This window comes from Festucalex cinctus, chromosome 2, assembly GCF_051991245.1.
Source record: "Festucalex cinctus isolate MCC-2025b chromosome 2, RoL_Fcin_1.0, whole genome shotgun sequence".
NCBI lineage: Eukaryota > Metazoa > Chordata > Actinopteri > Syngnathiformes > Syngnathidae > Festucalex > Festucalex cinctus.
Window position 1 is genome coordinate 27213533 of NC_135412.1, and position 26071 is coordinate 27239603.

Genomic DNA, 26071 nt, shown 5'->3' on the forward strand with positions numbered 1-26071 from the left:
TAAGTCCACTTCCTGCTTGAGTCTGATGTGTTGGCTGCATGGAAGTAGGACAGTCGAGTCATCAAGTTGATGGGACCTAATGACCCCTGTCACACGGCCCAGGAGTTGTATTTCCTGAAGATGAACAGCTCGCTTCCATTTTCCAGCATGTCACTTTCGATTAACTTTAGCATTAAAACTCAAATTACTATTCCTAAGTTAGGCCAGATCTGTAATTGTAACAATACTACTGTATTGATTTATCTAACCTTATATGCTTTACTTGCTGGCTTACTTGGGGATGGCGGCCAATAACTTCACATATGAAATTGAGGGAAATGTCCCAAGAATTTGGACCAGTCATCAGTTATTGTTGTTGTTGTTATTATTATTATTATTATTATTATTATTATTATTAGTAGTAGTAGTAGTAGTAGTAGTAGTAGTGTAACAAACCTTTTCTAGCGGTATTGGCACTGCCTTCCCTTGCAGCCAGTCGCCCCCTACTGGCCATGAGAAAGAACACATAGGCTTCACATACCTCACTAGTAAGTATCAGGCGCAGTCTTTGGATAAAATCATTCCAAAAAGAGGAATAAGCTACCACTCAAGTAAATAAACTACCACTAAAGTTCCATGAAACACCAACTGATTGATTATAGTTGTATTGTTATATATCAGTTGTGAGCCTCATGGCCGGAGTCCTGTAGGTTTTGGAGGGTTCTCTTCCAACACAAGCTGATTCCAATCAACAGGATCATTATCAGACTTATGAAGTAATGCTGATGAGCTGATCATATATCGGCTGTGTTGGAGAAGGGAAACACGCAAAACCTGCAGGACTCCGGCCCTCAAGGGCAGAGTTTTTCCCCACCCCTGTTATATATGCTGCACTGTATTCTACCTGAAACATAATAAATTTGCAAAAGTTTAATAACCTGTGTGAAATGCCAACTCAAAGTTGTACTTGAACTTTGTGCTTTATTGCTTTTATTTACAAAACAGCAAAAGACACCACTAAGGAGTTTGTTCTCATATGTTTTAAATGTGGGCATACACTCTTCAAACTGGTTGGCACAGGTGAGACTGGTGATGCAGAGGTGTACATAGGTGCTGATGTCAGTGTTGAGTTGGGAGAGGAAAAACGGTAGAATGTTTCTGTGACATCTGTCTGGAAGTGAGCAAGTCTGGAAAGTTAGTCAGCAAATGTGCACACACATACGTATAAACATCGTGGTTGCTAAGGAGTGGACGTCTGTCTGATCTATGATGTACCATGGGATGTGTCATTGTCTTTGTCTGTAAACTCTTGGGTAATCATTATTTGACAATGAATTGTCCAGTCAAGAGTTATTTTAACATAGAAATGTGAAAAAGTTTGTTTTTGAAATGAACCTCTTACCTGCAAATACACAGAGTATACTGTAATATGCCACGTCAGTAGTTGGCAGTGTCACAGAAACACTACACACGCATACTTTTTTGTCCAGTCCAGGTCTCCATACAAAACCATCATTTGAATCTCCTTTGCTCACATACAGTGCTCAGCATAAATGAGTCTAATCCAACAGGATGTAAGAACACTTTTAGTTTCCTTTGAGAATCAAGATTTTCTATGGGATACTACACTACAAAATACCCCCACAAATGTGGGCTCTTGATTGCAAACAAGATTTGATAATTAGCACACACACAAAAAGTGGTTTTGTTAACTAATTTATTAAATAACATTTTCCACAAATAAGTAGACCCCCAGAAAAAGATTGACAACTTGTTAATTCCAGGCCTAGCAGACACTTTGCTATCCATAAAAGTCACGGAGGCCATAGAAAATACGAAATGATGTTGTTTTTGTTGTGGGATGACTTTTTTTTTTTTGCATTAGCTAATTTGATTAAATTGAATATTTTGTAATCTATGCATTATATTATCAACCTTACTTTCATGTTGTGAGTTAAGTGCATATTCTACAGAAAACATTTTGTCAAAATGTTGGAAATTGTTCTTATGTTCATCAAGATATTGAATACATTTTAATAAAATTTGTAAATTTTTTGAAGGGGGTGTATCCTATGCTGACCGCGTATGTGCCAATAGAGTGCAGCGTAAATTCAATTAAAGCGTAAATTAGACATAACCCTTCTATGCGAGCTTGACATCATCGAAATACAGAGCACAGACAAAAACAGACAAAACAAATAGTGTTGTGCCGATACTGATACCAGTTTCGGTAGGGGACCTGATACTGCATTAAAACAATGGCAACGGTATCGGAGAGTACTAACAAATAATGGGCCGATGCTATTTACCTATACCAGTGTAGAAATTTGAAAGCAAGGCACACTCCCAGGAAGCACATGAGGGTTTCTTCTTCTTTTAACTGAATTGGTATGTGTGCAAGGGTCAAGCACCATAAATAATAAGGTAAAAGCTACATTGCTCCAAGTGTAACCTCTAATGTTATTAAAGTTTAGGGAAATTGTTTGTTTTTGTAACACTGTGGACTCTGCCTGTACAATATTTTTTTTTTTCAAATGCAGCAAAAGTAGGCCCTGCAATAGAGTATTAGACTGTTTTGCATAACCTGTCTATCCAGAATAAGATAATCATCCCTTAATTATGCCTCCAACTACGTTAAGCACCATTTAAAATCTTAACACACTACCATTGTAATCAGGAAAGATTATGCTCTATTAAAATGTTAATACCCATTATTTAAATCCCGACATTGCACCCAGCCATCTTAGCTTCGAGATCCAATAAACATTAGTTCAACCTAATGACTTTGTCTTGAAACTCACACAAGCGTGGCTAACATTCCAAATGCTGCTAAACCAAGTCTGCCAAAACATGACCTTAATGAATGCTAATTTTGCTGCCGCTAAATTAGCATCTATAAGATGACTAGTGAATGCCATGCGGGTGCATGTGTATCTTTGGGAACTCACAAGTAACTTTTATTAGCCCATTCTATGCTTTCTAATACACAAAATAAACATAGACTTCTCTTGAATTCTGGCAGTTTTTCAGTGTTCTACAAGGGAGAATTGTATTTCCATTTAATGACGCTTGCTTGCACGGTTAATTGCAACTATGCTGTCACATATTTACATTGAATGATAGCGCACCCGTCTCACATTGCTGACTTGACTTCTATAAGTACACTTTTGATTCGCGTAATCCCCCCAAAACCCCTCACACAAATTTGGCAGGCAAATGTTGATTAAAAAAAAAAAAAAAAAAAAAAAGCCTTTTTAATTAAGCAATTAATAAAAATTCTAAGATGTGATTAATCTGATTTAAAATATTAATCATTTCACAGCTCTAATTACAATCTATAAAGTTAGCGAGTAGGCAATTCTCCAGGGAACAGCCAGAACATAGAGGCATACTGAGAGGAAAACTTTTATTTCTTTTTTTCCCGAAAAGTGTATAGTTTCTGTAATTGTTTCAAAGCAAAAAAAAAAATCTGTTTAACCCATTAAGCGCCTGCGCGCTTTAGACCTTAATGTGTTAAATTGATTCAGGCTCTGAAAAACTTCTGTAATGTAAATTAATTTTCAAAAATGTGCATTTCCTGTTTCCAATTAAAAACTGCTGTAGCTTTACTGTACTGGCATTGGAGATGAATACCATTATCTCATAAAGATGTCTGTCTGTATTGTGAAAATATTATGACAAAGAAGCCCCAAAAGCCTTCATGACTGTGTAAAGTTCACCAGAGTCATAAGACTGGACGGGTGTGGCAAACAACAGAAAATATTAATGTATTCTGTGTGCGGCCATATTGTATTCATTCTTTTCTTTCTCTTTGTGTGTAAAGCTGTTGTATTCAGTGACTTCCTCTTTTCCAAACTGTGCAGTTAACTCTTGAATCCGCTTCATGTTGTCTCTCTTGAACTCGACAGCCACTACCAGAACTGTCTGATGGCTCACAGTGGGAGGGGCGTTGCATGTTGGCTAGTGCGAGGTGGTTTTGCATGTCAATGGCTGACTGAGTGGCGGTCACGTGTAATCTTGGCTGCGTTTGATCTGATTTGCGCTCCAATGAGATGCTGTCTGCAGTCAATATAGTTTAATAGAGCGACAAGCATCAGTGAGTGGATTGATAAGACTTAAAATATTACTACCTTGCAACTCAGTTTCCATGCTAAGGGCTATGGTAAAAATTCATTCATATAAATCGTGTATGTTTCAAATATTTTTAAGCATTTTATAACATTTTTTTAAGTAAAGTTTGTCACAAATGCTGTTCTAATGTACAACCAATAAAACACTTCTTTGTGTACATTTACTGCTAATGTAGTCATGACTTTTGTGACATTTGTCACATTTTAAACATAGATGAAGTCTGCAGGATCATTTTGTCAGTGTTACCGCCCGGTGCATTAAATGATTTAAAAACACAACTAAGAGACATTTCCTCTTTTCACTAGGTCATTGTTTGGCAAACATACCATTAGCTTAGAGATCCCACAACTATGTTAATTAAATTTTCTTTTGGAAAGAAATGTATAAAACAAATGGATGTATCATGTTTTATGTTTTTGAGTGGGGAAAAAAAAAGTCTTTGTCAACCAGTCCCAGGAAACTTTTCAGTTGCATTGTAAAAGGACTTTCACCTTTCTCTTTAGTTGAACCGGCGAAGATCTAGTGTAATTTAATAAACTGACTGTGTTGTGGGTGGAGCAGCAGAAGAGTGTGTGTGTGTGTTTGGTGGTGTTTTGTGTGTGCTGTAGGACAAAAGAGATCTCCTGACGCCCTTATAGGTGGAGATGAGTGCGTGTGTGACCTTCGACCTGTAGCCTTGCTTGCGTATCTGCAGGATCAAGTCGCGTAAAGACAGGTGGCCAGCTCCAGTTTCCGTTTTGAACCGCTGCTACTATTCTGAGCCCCGTCCCTCCGGGGAAATTATTTGTATATTTTCTTTACTTGATTAAATGATGCGCTTTGGACGCCTGTCGTCATGGCACAGCTGGGACCTTCTTCAAGTGGAGATCCCAGAGTCACTGCCGCCGGAAGTTAACCACGCAACTGAATGTCAGGTGAGAGGCACTGAGCCTTGCTCAGCTGTCGTTTAAAGATTCAATTAGGTGGGTTTACATCAGACAATCAAGGGAAATGATTTTTATTTAGTTGCCTTTTTGAGACGTTGAATCTGACGTCAAATCTTGCCCACACAGACCTACTGTCATGTGCGCTTCCCTGGCAAAACATGATCAAGCTTATTATCATGACCTGCACATATGCAACAGAGTGAGGTTTTAAGAATACCATTTTTAAAAATGTGCATCACCAAAAACACTGTTGACATAAGACATTTTTCCCTTTGCTTAACTCTTGTCAACGTTTTCTGTATCGCCACTTGTGTGTTACAAAATCCACAACCAGCAGCATTCACTGTTTGTTTTGTTGTATTTATTATGGTTATTGTAATCCTTCAAGCGAAAATTGACTTGCACTCTGCTGTGTTGATGTCATAATAAAGGGGCGTGCAAACTACTGCACCTCTTACGCGGGTGCGTGTGTGTGTGTGTTTGTGTTTGTCGGGGGGGGGATTGGAACTGCCTCCGTAGTTATATTATCCATGTTTTAGAGAGAATACAAATTATTGTTTGAAGTGTCTCCTGCCCCTTACGGTCTCTTAGTATTGACCTTTGACTGGTTGACAAGTTACATTGCGGACCTCCAATTACAAATAAATGGCATGCACACTATCCCTGCGTCCTCTCGTGTCTTCTTTGGTCGCAGAGCCTAATAACTATGTAGCTAGTGGCAAACTCAGCATGTTGAAAATGTGTAAAGTTGTAGTTATGTACATTTGGTAGACAGAAATCCCGTGTTTGTTGTGGGGTGTTAAATTCTAACTTAAGCTTGCAATCGAGAATCTGTGAATAGTGACCCACAAATTAATGGTATTGTCCAGATATATTTTACAGTTTTATGCATACACATCGTCATCATCACCATCAAACAATAAAGTATATGAATGTGAGGTGCAGCTTTTATTTTGGTCCCAATACACTCTACACCTTTGTTACTATGACTGTGAATGTGTACATGATGTTAAAAGGTGGGTCTGCTCTGTTCAGTGATGTGGAAATTGACATGTACGGACATACTGTTGGCGTGCTATTTCCTGGTTTAGAAGATTAGCCACTGCGGTACAGTGATGGTGACAAATGAGGATTCCAACAAGTGTGCTCAGTGTGCTTTTGATTCCAACTTACCATTTGTTTTCTCAAGCAATTGAAAGAGCATCAGCAGCAGGTATATCACGTTATGGATTGCAATTTGTTCTAGCTAGTGTCAGTAGGCTATATTTAATTAGAAATCAATGCTTGCTTTACCAGAGATGTGCAGTTGAGTAACTGCAACGTATGTATTGAACTGTATAATATTGAAAACATCTGACATGCAGTTGCACTTGCGTTACCGTCCACTTTAGGTCTGTTAACAAATTGCATGCATGTGATCTGTTTTGTCGTTACAGTACGAAGATGATCTTCCTGGTCTACCAGCTTATTGTAGTCCACTTTTAGTCTGAACTTGTGGAATCAGTTTTGTTCTTTATTAGGTGTTTAGGTGGTGAAATAAATGCAGTTCTAAACACACTATCCAAATAGATAACTCAAGGACGTTTTTGCCTGTATCTTTTTAAAGTCCAGTTTCAGTCAAGCTATTTTTTTTTTTTAATATCTTGTAAACAGTTTGTGTCACCTCTGTGAGTCATGTGTTTAACGCAGGGGATTTGTTGTCACATCCATTTCCTGGTTGTGCATGTGACGTTTTTGTGCAAGCTAGTGTCTAGTGCGTGTTTTGAAACTTTCAGGAAGGTCGCGGTGTTTTCCCATCGTTAATCAAACTTGCCTGATCAAGAAGAATTCTTATCAGTGGGGTTGAGGGGATGCTTCTCCCTTTGCTCATTACCATACAGTCCTATCCCATGTATAGATTTTCCCGTTTCTCGTCCAAGGTTACTGCCACAAATGGCCATGATAAGATAAGGCTGAGAGCTAGGTTTAATATCATTAACCTGGAAGGTCCCCCCGGCTCTCCTCCTCTAAATGGAGGCTTTGTGACTGTGTGTCACTGACCTGCGTCAGACCTGTCCGGTTCACAATAAACACTCTTACTGTAGTTATGCTTGAATATACAGTTAGCCGAGTGGCGGAAATCTGGGAGTTGTGGATTGGCCACATCCTATATTTTGAATCAAATGGAAAGAAGTAATGAAAATGGAACTAATCTGCTCCCTGGTCGCACTTTTGTCCTCATAATAATGTGCAGGAAATGTTTGAAGTATTAGTAACATTTGTTGAGAAAACATTACCAAAAAAAGCCATTGTTTGTACAATAGCACTACAAGCTGTTGCCTTGAAGCTCTGCCTCCAAATATTCAAATCAGACTCTTCACTTGGGTGGGAGGTGAGGGGGCAGCGGCCTGCTGCCTTCCGTCCTCTTTCCTGGCCAACACAATGAGGCAGGATCCTCATGGTTGCTATGACTTCATGCCAGTGTCCGCATGATATGCAAGCAGCCAGGAGCTTCGCAACACTGCCTGGGCAACGTCCCCGTTTTCAGGAAAAAAATACTCCTCTGAGGAACGCCATTACCCTGCGGCCACTCCAACCGGGGTCCGGGACCTTAACCCTCCAGGTAGACAATTCTGACGAGTGGACTAGATGCAGGACAGGGTGTAAAAAGAGAAAAGGGAAAACGAATGGAAGCTGGTTCCAGAATGGGCTGCGACCTATGAGTCCTTTTTTTGAGGGATCAGAATGGTTTTTGTTACTTTTGACATGCCTCTAGCTTCAATGGTGAGTGGAGAATGAAGCTCATCACAACTTTCTCAATGTCACATCATTGTTTGCATCATCTTCAAGTGTGAACCTTGAACCCTATGCAAATCAATAGGTTGTATTTAGTTAAACTGTCAGGTGAGGAAAGCAGTAGCTGATTGACCAAAAGCAAAATTATAACATTTTGCCAGGCAGTCTTTATTTTATTTTATCTTGTTTTATTTAAAATATTTTTATGACAGGAAGTGTGTTAAATTAGCTTAGGTTTTTGACATGGCAAGGTTGTCTGCACTTGGTTTATTCAAACAAATCATGATGAGTGCTTCTGTTGTACTGAAGGTTTTTACTCTGCCGCCAAACAAAGTGGAGGAAGTGGTGTTGGTGATGGTTTAGACAGCTTTTGTAGAGATTTTCATTCTTTCTTTGTTAGTCCCTAAAACCTTCTTATTCCCACACTTATTTGCGGGCATGGCCTGTTGGCCCAGATATCCCCTCAAAAAGAAAATCCCAATTTACTTCTTGTATTAGTTCCTTCTCTTTTATTTCTTGTCTTTCATTCAGAGGGTTATGTGCTCTTTGTTGCCATTTGGTGAATGGAATGGAATCCAGTGTTTTCTAGTGATGAAATCGTACCATAAATTGTATGGTCATTTACAATATGCATGATGCCACTGTTTATTGACTCTGGTTTTTGATAATGTCAGAGGAACCAGCCAATAGTAAAAAACAAACAAACAATTATTGTTCTCTGAATTTCATGAGAATGACATTTTTAAAAAGCATCTTTGAATACTATTTGTTGCTAAGATCGTGAATGATTGCTTACTTTGATAAGTAATTGTTTTGGCAAGTTTTTGGTTAGTGATTGAACACTTAACAGACACTTTATTGTTTCAGTTTTCACTGATGACACTTTTTAGTATTCTGACTGAACAGTATATCATTTTTCATCATTCTCCATTTAACAAGTGTCTTGTGTAAAGGTAGAACCAAGCGGTATTGGTCATGGTCTTGAAACTGAAGTGGTTCAAGCACAGAGCCCATCCTGCCTCTGAGCATAATCCTTCACCCAATCAGCTTTCAGCACAAACACGTCGCTGGTGTTTGTTTGTGTCTGCAAAGGAATTCGTTTGGAATTGTCAGCGTGTTCCTTTGCTGTTGTCAACGTTGTGGAATGTGAGTTCCTTGGAATTATATTTGAAGGTGGGAGGAATTCTCTCGCTAACCCCCAGATTCTTCATCACTGACAGTGAGGCGGTAAAAAAAACAAAAAAAACAAAAAACAAGTGCTTCCTCTGATACGGCTGCATCCCCCTGTTTGTTTGCTCTGTTGTTGCTCGTAAAGTGAAGGGTGCGCAGAGGGCCATGCTGACAGGGTAACAATAGTGGGGTTGGAGGGGGGTGTCAATGGTCAGTCTTGGAATGGAGCAACGTTTCTGTGATGCAATGAGCATTCCCTACAAGGAAGTGGCTGTCCTTCCCTCTCCTGTTTGTGTCCGACTGTTTTAATGGCCCTGCTGATGTCATCGCTAACGCCAAATTCCCCTGACAACTTCCTGTTTGTGTCCCCCCCTTTTGTGTATTTCCCTCTTTCCATTCATTCATCTGGAACGTTTGTTTTCCCAGGAGGTGGAGACAATACTGATACATCTTTGATTTTTGTTTATCATGTTTAATTATCAGATAATCATCCAGGTACTGTTCCTGGATTGAATTAACACTAGAAAAGTAAATGTTTCTTTCCAATATGATAGTGTATGGTTAATGTCTTCAAATGTTCAAGTAGAATTGAATGTATGCATGTTTTTTTTTTTCTTTTCTTCAAACAATGGCATTTTATAGTGAACTAATACTTTGAAGTAGCGGCGGGTGGTAGCACAAGGTAAAACATTTACATTGAAAACAAATGAATAGCCACCTGATTTTGAGCTGTGAACAACTAGGCACACACTTTTTTTTATTGTCAGTGCCTACTCCAAGCATTTTATCCAAGGTTATCATCACTTGGTTCATTAAAACAAAGTAACAGACTGGCTCTCGTTGAGACCGTGTTGTCGTTGGTCTTTCTCCCAAAATTGTGAGTTTCTCTTTATCCTAAGTAAATGTTTGATCGACACTTCTAGTCGGATAGTAGGACAATATAATTGGTAGTTTTTACATGGCATAGATTTAATGTTAAAAAGTCTACATTATAAAGCAAGAGACATTCTTCCTAAATTCTGTCTTTTCAACTCCTTCAGGGTCAGTCCCGGCGGAGGAAGAACATGACCGAATTTCTGGGGGAGACGAACATTCCCACACCAGATACGCTCGGGCAGATGGGTGGCTCGTTGCCCGGCGTCGGCTCCGGTCCTGACAGCTGGAAGAACCGAGCCGCCAGCCGCTTCAGTGGCTTTTTCAGCTCCAACGCCACAGCAGCAGCTTCCTTCGGCAAGGTAAGCCCGTCATGGCTTCTTCTTCGACCAATAGCAGCATCCTGTTGGCCATAAAAAAAAAAACAAAAACAAAAAAACAATACACCAAGGTAACCATGTGACGACTTCCTGTTACGCTTTAGTGGCTTGTTGGCTAGACATACTGAAGAGAGAACATTACAACAAAACAGTAGTAAGGCAACAGTGGGAGGAGGTCAAAGGTGCAAGGGATGAGATCATTTCCCTCCAAATCTTGTTGGCTCAGATATTTTCCTGCCAGCACTTCTGGAAATTAGTTGTCAGAGGAAATGTTCTGCACTGCTTGTCCCTCACGTTAAAAATGAAATCATTGTGTAAATGATTTGGTTATTTTCTCTATCACAATGATTTTGTTTTTTGTTGTATCTTAATATTTATAATATGTAGTTTTATTTTAACAGTAGAAGGCCGGTTTTACACTCATTAAAATGCATTACTTATGATGCACAGTAGTAGGAGAACTATTAACTCATTCACTTCCAGCCAGTTTCATTGAAGCAATCCCCTTCACTCGCGGCTGTTTTACTGTATTTTGACTGGTTTTGCAAGGCCACAGAATATTGTGTTCTGTTGCTATAAAAACCAAAAGAAAGATTAGAGTCTCTTCTTTCATCAGGAAAAGTGTATTTCTATATGTTTCCATTTTGCAGCAATTAACATTAGAATATTGCTAAGTTGTATTATTATTCACAAATCTAATTAGAACTGTGAGTAAATGAGCTTTTTTTCAACATGGCCCTGGTTGATCTCTTTTGTTCTGCTGCCACCTGTTGGCTGTTTGTGTAATAATTACCGTTTCTTCAACCGTTCTTTGTAGTTGAGAGGCTGCATCAAAGCCTTCTGTATGCTCTAGCATTAAAAAAAACAAACATCAAAAACATATAACTACATCTTTGGGTCACTTAAATCATTTAAAATAGAACATATTTATACGTTTTTGCAGCCCCATCTGATTGGGTACTGCACTACTTGTCTAATGGCTAATGCAAGTGAACTGTAGCAAAAAAAAAAAGTGGAATTTTTATTAATGTGTTTATTTACAACATGTGATTAAAATAATTAATTTCATGCTTGCCAGCAATCAAAAAAAATATCCCGATAATTGTTTGGAGTGTCTCACTACAGGAACAAAACAAAAACATATTTCAAGGATAGAACGAGTATTTTATGAGAATAAAGTTGTCATATTATGAGCAGAGACATACCTTTGGATGTTGACTGTTTAAGAGGTAACATTTTTGTATAAAATCCAGAAGTAATTAAGTTAATGTTTGACAAATCAGCACCCTTGTGTGATTTAACAGTTTGATGTGATTGTGTCTCCACCTGAGAAAGATTTCAACAAACTGAAACACATACTCCGTGTTCTTGGCACATTGCTTGAGATGAGATGTTTTTGTTTTGTTTTTTTCTTCCTGTTATGGCCCTCAAACTCATTTATTATTATCCCGTCTCTTGTTGGTGTGGGAATAAATAACCTTTAAAAATGTTAACATTTTCAGAATTTAGTATCAACATCTTAACAGGTTTGAAAATGGAAGATTTTGACAGCCCGAAAGAGTAATAAACCTTTATTGCAACAAAGCCCACATAACAACATTGTGTTACCCCTTTGTGAGTTCACATCCCACACAGTGACAGATGTCAGATAGGGACACTATCTGTCAGTCACCTGTCAGGGGTGGACTCGTGTCTATTCACTCTGTCCAGCCCCTTTAACCTCCCCAAAGTCTGAGATCCTCCAGTGGGACCTGGACCTTTCTCACCTCTAAATTTACCCCCAGCCACACACAAACAGCCCTTTGACCAAGCGTGTTTGTGACCCCTACCCCTCGTCCTGCTTCCATTTGACATCCCTTCCTTGAAACCCTTTGTGCACACACAACGTATTTTCATAATTACATAAAGGGACCTGCGTCGTTATGTTCCATCCTAACGGTGTCAAACTAAATGTGCCCAACAGGAAGTGGACCGACTGGAGCAGCTCCACAGCAAGCTGCACTCGTACACGTTGTTTGGGCTGCCCAAGGTGCCGCGGCAGCTCTCCTTCCACCAGGACTCCTGGGAGGAGGAGGACGAGCAGGAGCCCGACCTGGTCCTGGAGGACAGCTGGCAGATGTTGCTGGACAACGCTGAGGTAATCCAAACAAATCTGACTCGGCCAGCATTGTTTTAATTAGTGCCCATTTGTTTGTTTCTTTTGGAAAATCCCATTTACAACCTCCCCCCCAACCGTGGTTCTTACCGGTTGGTATTCCTTTTCATTTTGGTGACAATACACACGATGACATCAGCAAAATCAATCCATCGGTCCATTTTCTTTATATTCACAAACAAATATTCACACTCAATTTACGCTTATGGGTCATTTCGAGTATTGTTAAGCGAATATGGATGGTTAGGGAATGTGGTAGGAAGCTGGAGCACGTGAAGAAAACCCACGAAAGCACAAGCCGAACATGGAAATTCCATTTGATTGCCGAAGACCAGACTCACGTCCAGGACCTCTCAACTGCCATTATGCTATACCGTACTGCTGCCAACTCACCTCAAGTTTAAGATAAAAATAAAAATAGTCATAATTCCAAAAATGAACATTTGTGTTTTTGATAGTGTGTTGTTTTCCAACCTCGTTCTGCCTTCATCATTTTAACAGTATATATGCAAACATCCACTAATTTTTTGTAAAACCACAGTAGAGTGGACCCCCACCAAAGAGCGGGTCACCCAAAAGGTCATTATTGCCTAATACTATTAATTTTTCATTACTGCATTGTTGTATAAGCTACTACTAATTGTTTAACCGTAAACAAACCACAAACTATTATCCCAAAACATGCTTTGTACAAGTTTGTAGTAATTAAAATACTTATAAACAGAGCCATAAAAACAACAAAAATAGCAAACTGTGCTTCCTGGTTTGTGCTACTTTCTTATCATTTACCTTCTCTGATTTCCCAGAAGGATGGTTATCAAGCCGTGATTGCACTTCTGTTAATAGCGAGCGCAAGTGCATGACTCACCAAGATAGTCAGCCAAACAAGCATTTTTATGGCTTTGGTGATATGCCTTTTATGAAGTGATTACATAACATACAGTAAATTTACATAGCCTGATGTGTGTTCTCTCCTCATGCTGAGACCGCTTTGACTCACATGTATGTGTGTGTAATTTTTTGGTTTGTTTGTGTTTTTAGACTTTAACAAGGAGACAGTTCCACCAACAGGAGGCAATATGGGAGCTGCTGCACACTGAGGCCTCCTACATTAAAAAACTCAGAGTCATCACTGACGTGAGTCCGACATAACAACCACTGTACACCCACACAAAGGTTACACAATGATGGACATACTGCTGGAAGTCATAAAAGATAAAGTGGCCGGTGTACAGGAGTATTCCCTGAAGCATTAGCCAGTCAACTTGATGTAGATGGTTTGATTTTGAATTAACATGCAGCACTTTTCTGCTCTTTGCGATAATTAACATAATGCATGTGCATAGACTAATCCCGTGCATGGCAATTCCTTCAGGATTTGACATTAATCACTGCCTTTAACAAGTATAGTTGTCAATTACATTTTTTAGAGCGCGGTTGGATGGAGGGAGAATCCGATTATGCTCCACTGTAAATGTCAAACTTGGAAACAACTTTACTGATGCCCAACCACCGGTAGATGACGTCATTGCCCCATTTTATACGAAATAAACACAGTTTCAAAGTCGATGAGAGAAATGGCTGTATTTTGGCAAACCTACATTTTTCTACTGTCAATTATAAAAGAACGGGACGAGGCAAAAAGTAGGGAGTCTATTCTGTCATTTGGTAAATTCGGTTTATATATAATTACTGAATGTAATATCACGTGGCTATTGAAAATTTTGAAATTCTCCATAATGGCTGGCATGGAGCGAGAGATCGACAGGCGGATCGGTGCAGCGTCTGCAGTAATGCGGACTCTGTATCGGTCCGTCGTGGTGAAGAAGGAGCTGAGCCAAAAGGCAAAGCTCTCGATTTACCGGTCGATCTACGGTCCTACCCTCACCTATGGTCGCAAGCTGTGGGTCGTGACCGAAAGAACGAGATCCCGGATACAAGCGGCCGAAATGAGTTTCCTCCGCAGGGTGTCCGGGCTCTCCTTTAGAGATAGGGTGAGAAGCTCAGTCATCCGGGAGGGACTCAGAGTAGAGCCGCTGCTCCTCCGTGTTGAGAGGAGCCAGCTGAGGTGGCTCGGGCATCTGGTTCGGATGCCTCCTAGACGCCTCCCTGGGGAGGTGTTCGGGGCATGTCCCACCGGCGGGAGGCCCCGGGGTCGACCCAGGACACGCTGGAGAGACTATGTCTCTTGGCTGGCCTGGGAACGCCTTGGGATCCCGCCGGAGGAGCTGGTTGAAGTGGCTGGGGAGAGGGAAGTCTGGGTTTCCTTCCTAAAGCTGCTGCCCCCGCGACCCGACCTCGGATAAGCGGAAGAAGATGGATGGATGGCTGGCAGTGAATGAGTAACATTGGCCTGCGGCCAGTACGCCACTGTGTTGGATGCTGGCCCGACCAGGCCAGTCCAAATTTATTTAAGTTATAGGCTAGCCACCGAAAATGGTCCAAAAGTGCTTTTTTTTTTCTTTCAAACCAATAGTCTCTTATCACTGAAACAACCCTGACTGTTAAAGGATTGTCAGACTCTGTCCATATGAATTAACTTGAAAAAAAAACCCAAAAGTTATTATTTAATTCAAAAGTAATTATTTGGCGTGAAAATCAACACCTTTTGTTGGAATGCGAAATAAAAGTAGCTGAATTCAATTCAACGGTGTTAATTTAATTCCTGTCTTTGCAGCTGTTCCTGTGCGGCCTGCTCAACCTGCAGGAGAGCGGCCTGCTCACCGAGGTGGAACCCCCGCGGCTCTTCAGCAACATCCAGGAGATTGTACGTCTGCACACGGCCCTCTGGAACCAGGTCATGCTCCCCCTCTTAGACAAGGCCAGGCAGGCGCGGGCTCTGCTTGACCCCACCGACCTTCAGCACGGATTCAGGACGGTAGGTAGCAGCTGGGAACCGGCCCCAGGGCCGAATGCACCGCTGCTGCACCTTCAGTCACACTGACATGTTTATATATATATATATATATATATATACATTTGTATTTAATTTTTGAATTATAAATTTTATATCCGTTTTTATTTTCACTTTGTCAATTATTTATTTATTTATTTATTTATTTATTTATTTAGTCATTTATTTAGTTATTTAGTTATTGATTTTTTATTTTGGCAGTTTTGGTCAATACTGCCATGTCGAAATGTTATTCAAATGAGGGGGCGGTCCGATCTGCTCACTAGACCAATGACAGGCAGTCTGCAATGGCGGTGTCCAACCCAAAACACGCTTAGGACCGCCCCGTCATTTGAATCACATTTCGACTTGGCAGTATGGGTCAAAACTGCAAAAATTAAAAATAAATAAATTACTAAATAAATAAATAAACAATTTACTAAATAAATGAATAAACAAGTAAATGACTAAAAGTGAGAATACAAATACGTTTTAAAAAATCTAAATATAATTTTAGAATTAAACAAAATTAATTAATTTTCCGGGGGGGGGGTAATTTTTTAATTATTATTTTTTTATATATATTTTTATTTACACTTTTAGTCATTTATTTAATCATGTATTTATTTTGAAATTTGGCAGTTTTGGTCCTTCATAGTAAAGATGGGTGGGTGTATTAAGATTCATTGAGGCTATGCTGCAAATATGTAAAATTTGAAATTGAAATGGACCAAGCAGTATTTACACTGCCTGTCGTGTTCAGCGAAAAAATCAGAAAAAATCAGGAAGAAGCAAATCACAGCGAGCGCACTTCAACCAACAATTGAGCAACGCTCCCATACATAAACACAAGTGATAGTGGTAGCCTCACTAAACTAACTGGAGCCTAATGTTGCGTATGTCTTCAGTTTGCCTCCAGATTCAAGCCGTACATCCGTTACTGTATGGAGGAGGAAAGTTGCATGGAGAACATGCGAGCGCTTCTCAGGGACAATGAACTCTTCAGGACCTATGTGACTGTGAGTCAATATGACAACCTCCAATATTTTGCTCTCCTGTGTGTTGCTTCTAACAAGTTTCTTGTCTATTGATAGTGGGCGGAGACGCACAAACAGTGCAATCGTCTGAAGTTGGCAGACATGTTGGCAAAACCTCACCAGCGGCTGACCAAATATCCCCTCCTGCTGAAGAGCGTGCTCAAGAAGACGGATGAGCCACCCGCTCGAGATGTCATCGGCAGCATGGTAAGGGGCACTTTGGTCACACGGGTATCGCACATTTATCATTGAAGCAAGCCCACGGCATTCCTAACGATCACGCTTGACTTCTAGGTGGCCTCGGTGGAGGGCTTCATCGACAGTGTCAACTCACACATGCGTCAGCGTCAGGAGAAGCAGAGGCTGGCCACCGTTTCTGCACGCATCGACTCCTATGAGGCAGTAGAGGGCAGTAGCGAGGAGGTGGAGAAGGTGAGGACTAAAATGGTAGATCCAGCACAGCTCACTTTAAGTGGCTTAGCCTACAAACAGAGCAACTTGCACATATGTAAACAACATTAAACAAGACATACGGTACATAACTTCTCGGCTGTAGCATTTGGTGACAATAAACGGCAATAAATGTGTTCCCATTCAGATCCTCAAGGAGTTCAACCACTTTGACCTCATGGCTCCCATGAGAGGAACATCTGCAGAAGAGACCCGGCAGCTTCACCTGGAGGGCGCTCTGAGGATGAAAGAAGGCAAAGACAGCCGGGTACAGCCAATTTTCTACTCATTTTAATCTTTTTGCCCTGTTTTTTTCCCTTTTAATTGCTATTGACTGACTATCTTCACTCTAGATGGACGTCTACTGCTTCCTTTTCACCGATCTGCTGCTCATCACAAAGCCTGTGAAGAGAGTAGAGAAAGTCAAAATCATCCGGCAGCCTCTGCTCATCCACAACGTCGTCTGCAAGGAGCTGAAAGACACAGGTGAGATGCGAGCGACAAGCGGGAATGATCGTCCACGTTGTGTGCTGATGATAATCCGACAGATGCCTTCACCATTGAAATGAAACAAAAACAAGAGTTGAATTTGTGAAATCTTGCTGTTATGGACATATATTTAATAAAATACAGGGACACAGTCGTCCCTCAATAATACTCCACTCATGAAACGTTTTGCCCTGTCTCCTCTCTGAAAGGCTCCTTCATCCTCATCTACCTCAATGAGTTCAGGAGCGCTGTGGCCGCCTACACGTTCCAAGCCAACAGCGCCCCCCAGGGTCGAAGCTGGATTGAGGCAATCTGCAACGTCCAGGTTTGCTCTCTCTTGGCACGTGCAACGGCGAGGTGACTTTGTCTAACTCGACCGTCCTTTGATACGACAGAACCAACTCCAGAGGCTCCGCACCGAGGAAGTGATCCGACTGCAGAATTCTCTAACGAGTTGCACAGAGGGCGAAGAAGAGCGGGATGAGGAAGACGAGAGCAGCAACTCCAACGCGAGTTCACCATGTTTGAGGCACAAAGACCAGCATAACTTAAGGTACTTAGAGGAAATATGGATGGAATATTCTTACATCAGTGTTAATGTCTCAGATTGGACCAAAGTCGGAACTCATTCAGGCTTTAACAAGCTTATCTTTTTTGTTGGCAGTGAAGAGTACATTGTCTTTAATGAACCAATGTTTTGTAAACATTAAATACACATTAGTCCAATGTACAGGGATGAACCTAACAAGTGTTTCTATAAAGTTAGGGAACAATTTTGTCTTCAATGCACCAAAACATATAGTCTTAACAAACCTAACCGATCGGTGTATGTAAACATCAGAGCTTTTCAACAAATGTATTTGTTACCAATGGAAAATATAATATAGTCTTCAGTGAACCTAATGTACTTGTTTTTAAGAGGATTTAATCTTCAATGAATCTAAAGTCAGTTTTTGCGTATATTGAACAATTTGAATGTACTAAACGTTTAGCATTGAAGAGTTAAGATTATACAATGTTTTTGTAAACATTAGAGACCATATGTTGTTGGGGTTTTTTTTGTTAAAGAATGGAATAGATTAGAAGAACAGTCTTCAATGAACCGAAGCATACCCTTTCTGTTTTGTAGTAGGAATGTGTAAATACCGATATCGCTATCTGTGCCGTTGCCAGCCTTATTTTAAGATAATGGGTACCCGTGGAGGCTGCCGATACCAGTATTAGCTACTCTTTTTGTGGCTGTCTTACGATTGGGAACTAAAGGTATACATGTCTGACAGATGACCATTAAAACCCCTTAACTTGCCGATAGTCTCGGTGGGCAGACACTTAAAAAAAAAAATATATATATATATATATATATATATATATATATACATATATATATATATATATATACTATGCCGATAATCCAAATGGTTCAGGAACAACTTCAAACTTACTTTGGATGCACCTTGTTTTAAGGCATTTTCAGCAAAATTGCCCGTATCATAAGGATGCGCTTTCTGTAAATATATGTACAGAAATAAAGAAAGATCATTTAAACTTGCCACTAATTGTATGCAGTTTTTTTTTTTTTAGAGAAAAAAAATGCTATAATGGCATATATAGGTCTTTGTTTAAAATGATCTGTCATTGTTTTTTGGGGGGAGATTTTATGTATCAAAAGTACTAGTGGTGTTTGTATTCGGTATTGATGACTACTCGAGTTGAGTACTGTTACCGATCCGAAAAAAAAAGTGGTATCGAACATTCCCAACAAATTATTCATTAGGGCCTCTACAAGTATTTCTTTTTTTTTTGTAAACATCGAAGATAAGAGTCTAAGATACACACATGAATTTATAAACATTGGCGAAGATTTAGTCCAGGGTTCACCAATTCCGGTCCTTGAGATCCGGAGTCCTGCAGGTTTTGATGTTACCGCCCATTAGCACACCTGATTCATATAATCAGCTCATCAGCAGCCTGATAACGATCCTGATCTTTAGTATCAGGTATGTTGGTAGGCGGAAACATCTCAAACCTGCAGGACTCCGGACCTCGAGGACTGGAATTGGTCAACCCTGATTTAAGTATTTAATGGACTTAAATGTTGTGGTGCTTGTGAACATCCAAGACAATTTGCTGCTTTTGTTTTATTTATTTATTTATGCTATATTTTACCTATTTCGCAATGTAAAGCACTTTGGTCAACTCTGTCACTTTTTAAATGTAGTTTATCAACAAATTTGAATTTCAAATGAAGTTTCTTCTGTTGATTTTCAGTCAGTCAGATGGTTCCACTGAGACGTTGTCAGTGATGGAAGTCGATGATCCGGCTGAGTCGCAAGCGCCTTCCGCCGCCATCGCTAGCCCAGAGGGCCACGCCGACACAACCGATGGCGTCTCCGCCCTGTCGGAAGTTGAGCGTCTCCACAGGACCTCCTCCAGCCTTTACTCGGAGATGACTCAGGAGGCGGATCCCGAGGGCGCCGAGCTGGACCCTCAGTGCCGCTCTCTGTCCATGGACAGCGCCTACGGTACGCTCTCCCCGGAGTCGCTCCTCCGAGAACTTCAACCGCCACAAAGTGAAGAAGAGGGCGCCGAGGAGGCAGAGGAGGAACAAGATGAAGAGGAAGAGGAAGAGGAGGATTCTGCCTCGCTTGGCTCGCAGTTGTCAGTGGTCCAGCCGTGCAAACCTCGACGGCGGCCTCACGTACAGTCAAGAGTCCACTGCCTCCAGAAGATGTCCACTCTGGTCTTATCGCGCTCCGAGGACAACCTCCTGCAGCGCCTCCACGCCAAAATGCCGCCCTCGCACAACCGCGCCAACCCACCGCACGCGGATGCGTCCTCACTGCCGCACAGCAAGAGCCTGTCGGAGCTCGGGAGCAACGGCGCCGACTTGCCCGTCGAACTCCGCCGGGACGTCGACGAACAGGGAGGTCCTTGCGTCGCCGACATGGAAGCTAAGAGGAAGTCCGATCCGACCGCCGGCGGCGACTTGGGAGAAACGTCTGCCCGAGCGAGGACGTCGGCGGCGCAGCAGCACAAGAAATTGACACTAGCACAGCTCTATCGAATACGCACCACACTGGTCCTCAACTCGACACTCACCGCATCGTAAGTGTCTGCATTTACACAGAGATGCTACTCACAAAACAAGTGAAGGATTTTTGGACTTGTGGGTGAAATTCCTGAATAAAGGCTCGATCGTGAACTCACACAGTAAATTCTGTAGAGTAAATTTGACTATTTATAGTGAGACCAAATAGACTCAGTTGTACAGTAATATTTACACTTGGAAGAGAGTAAAATAAAAATTAAAATTAAAGTCACTCAAGGGTTGAGGAACGAACTACTTACTTAGTCATGCAGCTCCTCCTGTGTCAGCTGGAATCTTCCTAACTCCAAGAGACTAAAGACATTGTTTTCAAGTCAACAGTAGGAGGGGCATAGCTCAGGTGGTAGTTTTGCAGTCTCCCAAGCTGAAGGTCCTGAGTGACTTTTTATTTTTTTCCAATTCTTTATTTTACTCTAGTCTCTTCCACGTGTAAATATTAGCGTACTCTGAGCCTATTTGGTCCCTTTCTAAATAATCAAGTTTACTCTAGAGTCAAATTTACTTTAGATATTATATGTACAATTATAATACTGTGCACATAATTGCACATTGGTATTTACACAATTCAAATTGAAATTTTCGTTTTATGCTTTACCCAAAATGTCCTTACATTTTTGTATGATTGATTGATTGATTGATTGATTGATTGATCGATTGTAGGAGATTTGAATTACTCTGTTTTGACTTCAACAGGGAGGTGTAACCACCAACAAAGACGAGTTCTTCCTGGAGACACCACTGCACTCTTTTTTTTTTTTTTTTTCTTTCCCCCCCCCTCTCTCTTCTCTTTTTCTCTGTCTCAACGCCGCCCCCACCACACCAGGCACCCGTTGCACGCTCGTCATGCCTTGCTCATCAACGAAGGAGCACGGCTTCGAGCGTCCCCCGTCCCTACGAGCCGGCGGCCCAGAGACTTTCACTGCTTGCACTTTGCAGAGGACGTAGCACCACAGGGGGGCGCCACTGACCTTCCTTTCACTCGAGGAGGCGTGTGGCGTCCCCAATCCTTGAACAAGACCCAGAGTGGATGTTGTTGTTGTTGTGAGTTTTTGATTTGCTTCAACAAGAGGAAAGGCAATTGCACATTTGTTTTGGAGAACAAGAAGAATCACTAAGGAGTGAAACTAAATTTACAGTCCCATAAGGAGTTTGTGTGAGTGTTTTTGTTTGAATGATCAATGACCAAAAGTGGACAACACAACCAAAGACGAGTCGTCAGGTTCTCATTTCGATTTTTGGTTGGTGAGCGACTCTGAGGGCTTTGCTGCACTACGACATATCGAAACACACAACAGTAGTCTCTTGCCTGCGCTTGTTTTTGGTTTTTGTAGCAAATTGATTTGGAAGAGGATGTCAAATATTCTGAGTGCGCCAGTTCTTCCCAGGAGAGAGAAAACACTTTAACACTTAGCTTTCCAAACCAAATAGATTTTGTCTGTTTACTTTTTCGTTTTGTTAATGTCTCATATTTATTTTGTACAAGGGAGTACTGTATTCATGTCTTTGTGAGGAGAAAAAAAATAATGCTGTTCTGCAAGAATGAAGTTACAAGATTGCAGTTGTTATGCTATGAGAAAAAATATTGGGTGAAGTTGTAATATTTCAAAATGAATCTATCAGAAATCAGGAGAATCATTATGAGCATTAAGTAATGAATTTACAAGGATATGCTTACAAAAGTAGTCACATCACAGGAATAATATTTTCCAGTGAGTTGATCCAAGGTCTCGAAAGAGATTTGCACGTTTTCGTTCACAAGTCCAGGTTGGGACTTTCCCCTTGTTTCTTTGGGAATATGTTCACATAATATTGCAATTTCATTCTCTCATCATTGTGACATTTTTTTCCCCTCGCCAATATGGTCCAAATGCTCCTTTGTTATTATGCCTGGTATGTTGTATGTATAAATATAAATAAGATGCTAACGATATTGTTGTACTTCCAACGTTTGTACATTCTTTTTGTTGACGTAGTTGTAAAATGACTTTCCTCGTCGGCCACCAATGTGCTGCCAACTGAAGTCATGTGTTTCCTGAGTTAAAAAAAAAGTCTTACGGAATAAAAAAAAAAAAAAGATTGCAAAAGTGCGTTACAATCCCTGCTTTAATGGTTTAATCCACCCTAATGGAAGCATCATGCATTAAAACCTTTTGGGGCTCAGACAACAGGTGGTGAAAGAACATTCTTTTTTTTTTCTCTTTTTTTTCTTTCTTTTTTTTTTTTTTTGTGCGAAACGTCGCTGTCTGTAACTCAGCAAAGCAGCTGGATGCAGGCTACAATGGCGCCTCAGTTGATTGGCTGAGGCATCCTTCGATGAGTTTGGTGTGAGAGGGCAAACCTGTCAACAAATTATTCTTGCAGACACAATACAAAATGTTGTACAGTCTTCCCAGAAAATATTACAGCTACAAAGAGGGGAGGAGGACGACGGGCAGTATCCCCACGTTTCCATCACTTCCTGTAGGCGGAACATGTCCCAAGACTTTTGACCCGACGACTGAGAGGAGGCTGATATGTAAACAACCTTCACCCGGTCACTTGTGTGAATCGGTCTCGACGGCAAAGGTGGGCTGAGGCATCGTGGCTGACCTTGCTGTATTTACAGCTCATTATATCAGCTAATCTCCAGATTACAGCATGTTGAGTCCACACGAGCCAGTAAGCCGCGGAGGGGAAACTGCAGCGACGTTCCCGCCTGTGGGATTTGTCCCTTAATCTGGACCCCAGAATCCCACCCACCCATCATCATTTTCACATCTGGACCGTGCAGGATTTACTGTTGTAATCCTTCACTTTAGAACTATTTTATTATACCTCGCCAGGCTTTTAATTATGAAAATGCAGCTTTGGTGTGGAAGTAATTACAGATCCTTGTACTATTAGCCTCTGCTAAGTAATTAATCAGGGTGGAACATATTCCGCTTTCAGTCTTCAGTGGTACATGGAACACTTTTGGTAGGCACTTCAAAAAGCATGACTTAAAATTGGCACATCTTTCTAAGAATGATGTTCACGTACATGCAGCTGGTAAGGAAAGGGCAAAGAGGTTAACACCACTTGCTGTGGCAGATGTCACAAAGCATGCTGTAAAAAATGTCCGATTAACACAAAGGGGGCACTTTGACAAATCCCGATTATGGGAGCACTTTCCTTTATTAAACTCGGCCTCAGTCCTGCACTCTTTGTGAGGGCGGATTAAAAGCAGGTAGACACCATTGTCTGTCCAAACAATCCCCATCTAACCCCCCCCCCCCCCCTTCTCAACGCTGGCTTATGAGCCGCTGGTAACGGTTCCCAATCTTCATCATCATCATCCTCTCAGTCGGGATGCTGATTGGATTTAGGACACTTCCAGTCCAGTGAGGACAGAACCAGAGCATGTTTACAAGTGTGACACTGGTGGATGAGTTGGGCGGCATATGGAGCGACCGTGACATCTGGCCTCCATCAGGACCGTGCGCTGAACCCGCTTTTGACCTTCGCATTGACAACATCTGGACTGACTCTCATACGTTTTTGAAGTACAGTTGTGATCAGAGGTTGGAGGTGTGTCAGAAAGGTTCCCGAGGTTTTCCCTCGACAACCAACCAACACGTCTACGAAGAGATCCTCATGGTGTCATTCGGTGCACGGGAAGAGACGAGAATGTGACAGGGCAATGTGCTTGCAATTCCCTGAGCATTTGACAGTTCCTGGCCAAGAACATCATCAGGTTGACCATGACAATGTAGGCTAGAAAACATGTAGTTTGGCTTTTAAATATCTTGTGACACCAGTCCTCATATATCGAATAATATATTAACTCATTCACTCCCAGCTGTTTTACTGCATTTTGACTGATTTTGCAAGGCCCACAGAATATTGTGTTCTATTTGTTATAAAAACATGGAACCTACCAAAAGAAGATTTAGCATCTCTTCTTTCATTAGGAAAAAAAAAGTATATTTTTATGTTTCCGTTTTGCAGCAATTAGCATTGGAATGTAGCTAAGTTTAACCATTATTCACGAATCTGTTTAATACAGTGGGGAAAAGAGTTTTTTGCAACACGGCCCCGGTTGATCTCTTATACTCTGCTGCCACCTGCTGGCCGTTTTTGTAATAACTACCTTTGATTCAAGCATTCTTTTCAGTTCAGAGACTGCATCAAAGCCTTCTATATGCTCTAGCACAAAAAAAAAAACTATAAACAAAAAACGCATAAATACGTCTTTGGGAGCAAATGAGTTAATATGGGGCTTTTAATCATCGTATTTGAAGCAGGTTGGAATAATTACACATCATCAGTGAGTTTTAAGAATTTCAGAAAAGCATTAAAATGGTTTGACACAGTGGTAATACACTTCCAATCTCTTCCTTCCTTCCCGTCTCCAAATGCATGTGCATTAAAGTTCAAGTTTTTATATTGACACGGCCTGTCTAAAGCCCTCCATCATTCTCCTTCATCTTCAAATCAACTCACTCACTCGCAGCCATTTTCACTGAAGCAACCCCCTTCGCTCCCGGCTGTTTACTGAATTTTGACTGATTTTGCAATGCCCACACAATATTGTGTCCTTTTGCTATAAAAACATGGAACCAACCAAAATAAAGATTAGCATCTCTTCTTTTATCAGGAAAAAAAAAGTATATTTCTATCTGTTTCCGTTTTGCAGCAATTAGCATAACAATATAGCTAAGTTCTATCATTGTTCAAAAATCTGTTTGGAATTGTGGGGAAATCAGCTTGTTGCAACATGACCCTGGTTGATCTCTTATACTCTGCTGCCACCTGCTGGCCGTTTTTGCCATTACTACAATTTTTCACCCGTTCACTGCAGCTGAGAGGCTGCATCAAAGCCTTCTGTATGCTCTAGCATAAAAAAAATAAAAAATAAAAAAACATTTAAAAAAAAAAAAAAAGTATAACTACCGTCTTTTGGGACACTGATGGCGCTTTTCCACCGTTACCGGTTCCACACCGAAGCGGCAATTTTTGTCCCCAGATGTTAGTGTCTCCACGGTAGAGGTAAGATCTTTAGCCCGAGCCCGACCCGGTCCGGCCGGAAATTCGGGTTGGGTCGGGCCTAAAATGTCAATCATTACGTTCGGGTCGGGTTGGGCCAGGCTTCTCTCTCGCTGACTTTTTTTCAAATAAATATATGTTTATAAAAATGTATACTAAAACGATGTGTGGATACTAAACCAAGGAATACTTGTAAATAAATAATTTGGATAAAACAGAGAAGGCGGCGCTGCAGTATTTCTCCGCATAATTAAGCGAGTGCGCATCAAGAGTTCTCTTTCACTCTCTTTGTCTGGCCTCTTATTCTGTGTTCCAGCGTTATTTCGTTGTGCAAATGTATTTATCATGATCATAAAAATATGTAGATTATTTTAACCTTAAAAAATCTTGCGTTTTTTTCTGTCAAAAATACTATGGGATAAATTGTAATTTCGGGTTTGCTTCGGGCTTGGGCCTGCAAATCAAGTTAATTGCTTGGGCTCGGGCTGAGTCGGGCTTTAATGCCCGCGGGCCTGGGTCGGGTCGGGCTGGATTTTTTAGGTTCGATCTTAGCTCTACTCCACGGGACTTTTTCGGGGCTGAGCCGTTCCGTTGCAACCGCTGTTTAGAACCCTTTCGACAACGGTTCTGCAGTGCGGCGGTAGTCGGGCCACTAGCGGGGTCGTGACGTCACCTGTCGTCTGATTGGCCGACAGCAATTTCC

The 26071-nt window shown here is 41.1% G+C and overlaps 1 protein-coding gene across 4 annotated transcripts in view; it reads left to right on the top strand.

Annotated features, from left to right (window-relative positions):
- Window positions 1-22292, top strand: part of plekhg5b (pleckstrin homology domain containing, family G (with RhoGef domain) member 5b) — a 78405-nt gene extending 56113 nt beyond the window's left edge. For all 4 annotated transcript variants that reach the window (XM_077514079.1, XM_077514081.1, XM_077514080.1 and 1 more), the window contains 13 exons: window positions 10022-10216; window positions 12198-12371; window positions 13431-13526; window positions 15067-15267; window positions 16191-16301; window positions 16377-16526; window positions 16614-16751; window positions 16918-17037; window positions 17123-17255; window positions 17468-17583; window positions 17654-17811; window positions 19527-20363; window positions 21058-22292. In XM_077514079.1, coding sequence (XP_077370205.1) covers window positions 10022-10216; window positions 12198-12371; window positions 13431-13526; window positions 15067-15267; window positions 16191-16301; window positions 16377-16526; window positions 16614-16751; window positions 16918-17037; window positions 17123-17255; window positions 17468-17583; window positions 17654-17811; window positions 19527-20363; window positions 21058-21067 — 2439 coding nt within the window. In that variant the 3' untranslated portion in view covers window positions 21068-22292. The remainder of the gene's footprint in view (window positions 1-10021; window positions 10217-12197; window positions 12372-13430; window positions 13527-15066; window positions 15268-16190; window positions 16302-16376; window positions 16527-16613; window positions 16752-16917; window positions 17038-17122; window positions 17256-17467; window positions 17584-17653; window positions 17812-19526; window positions 20364-21057) is intronic.
- Window positions 22293-26071: the final 3779 nt, after the last annotated feature.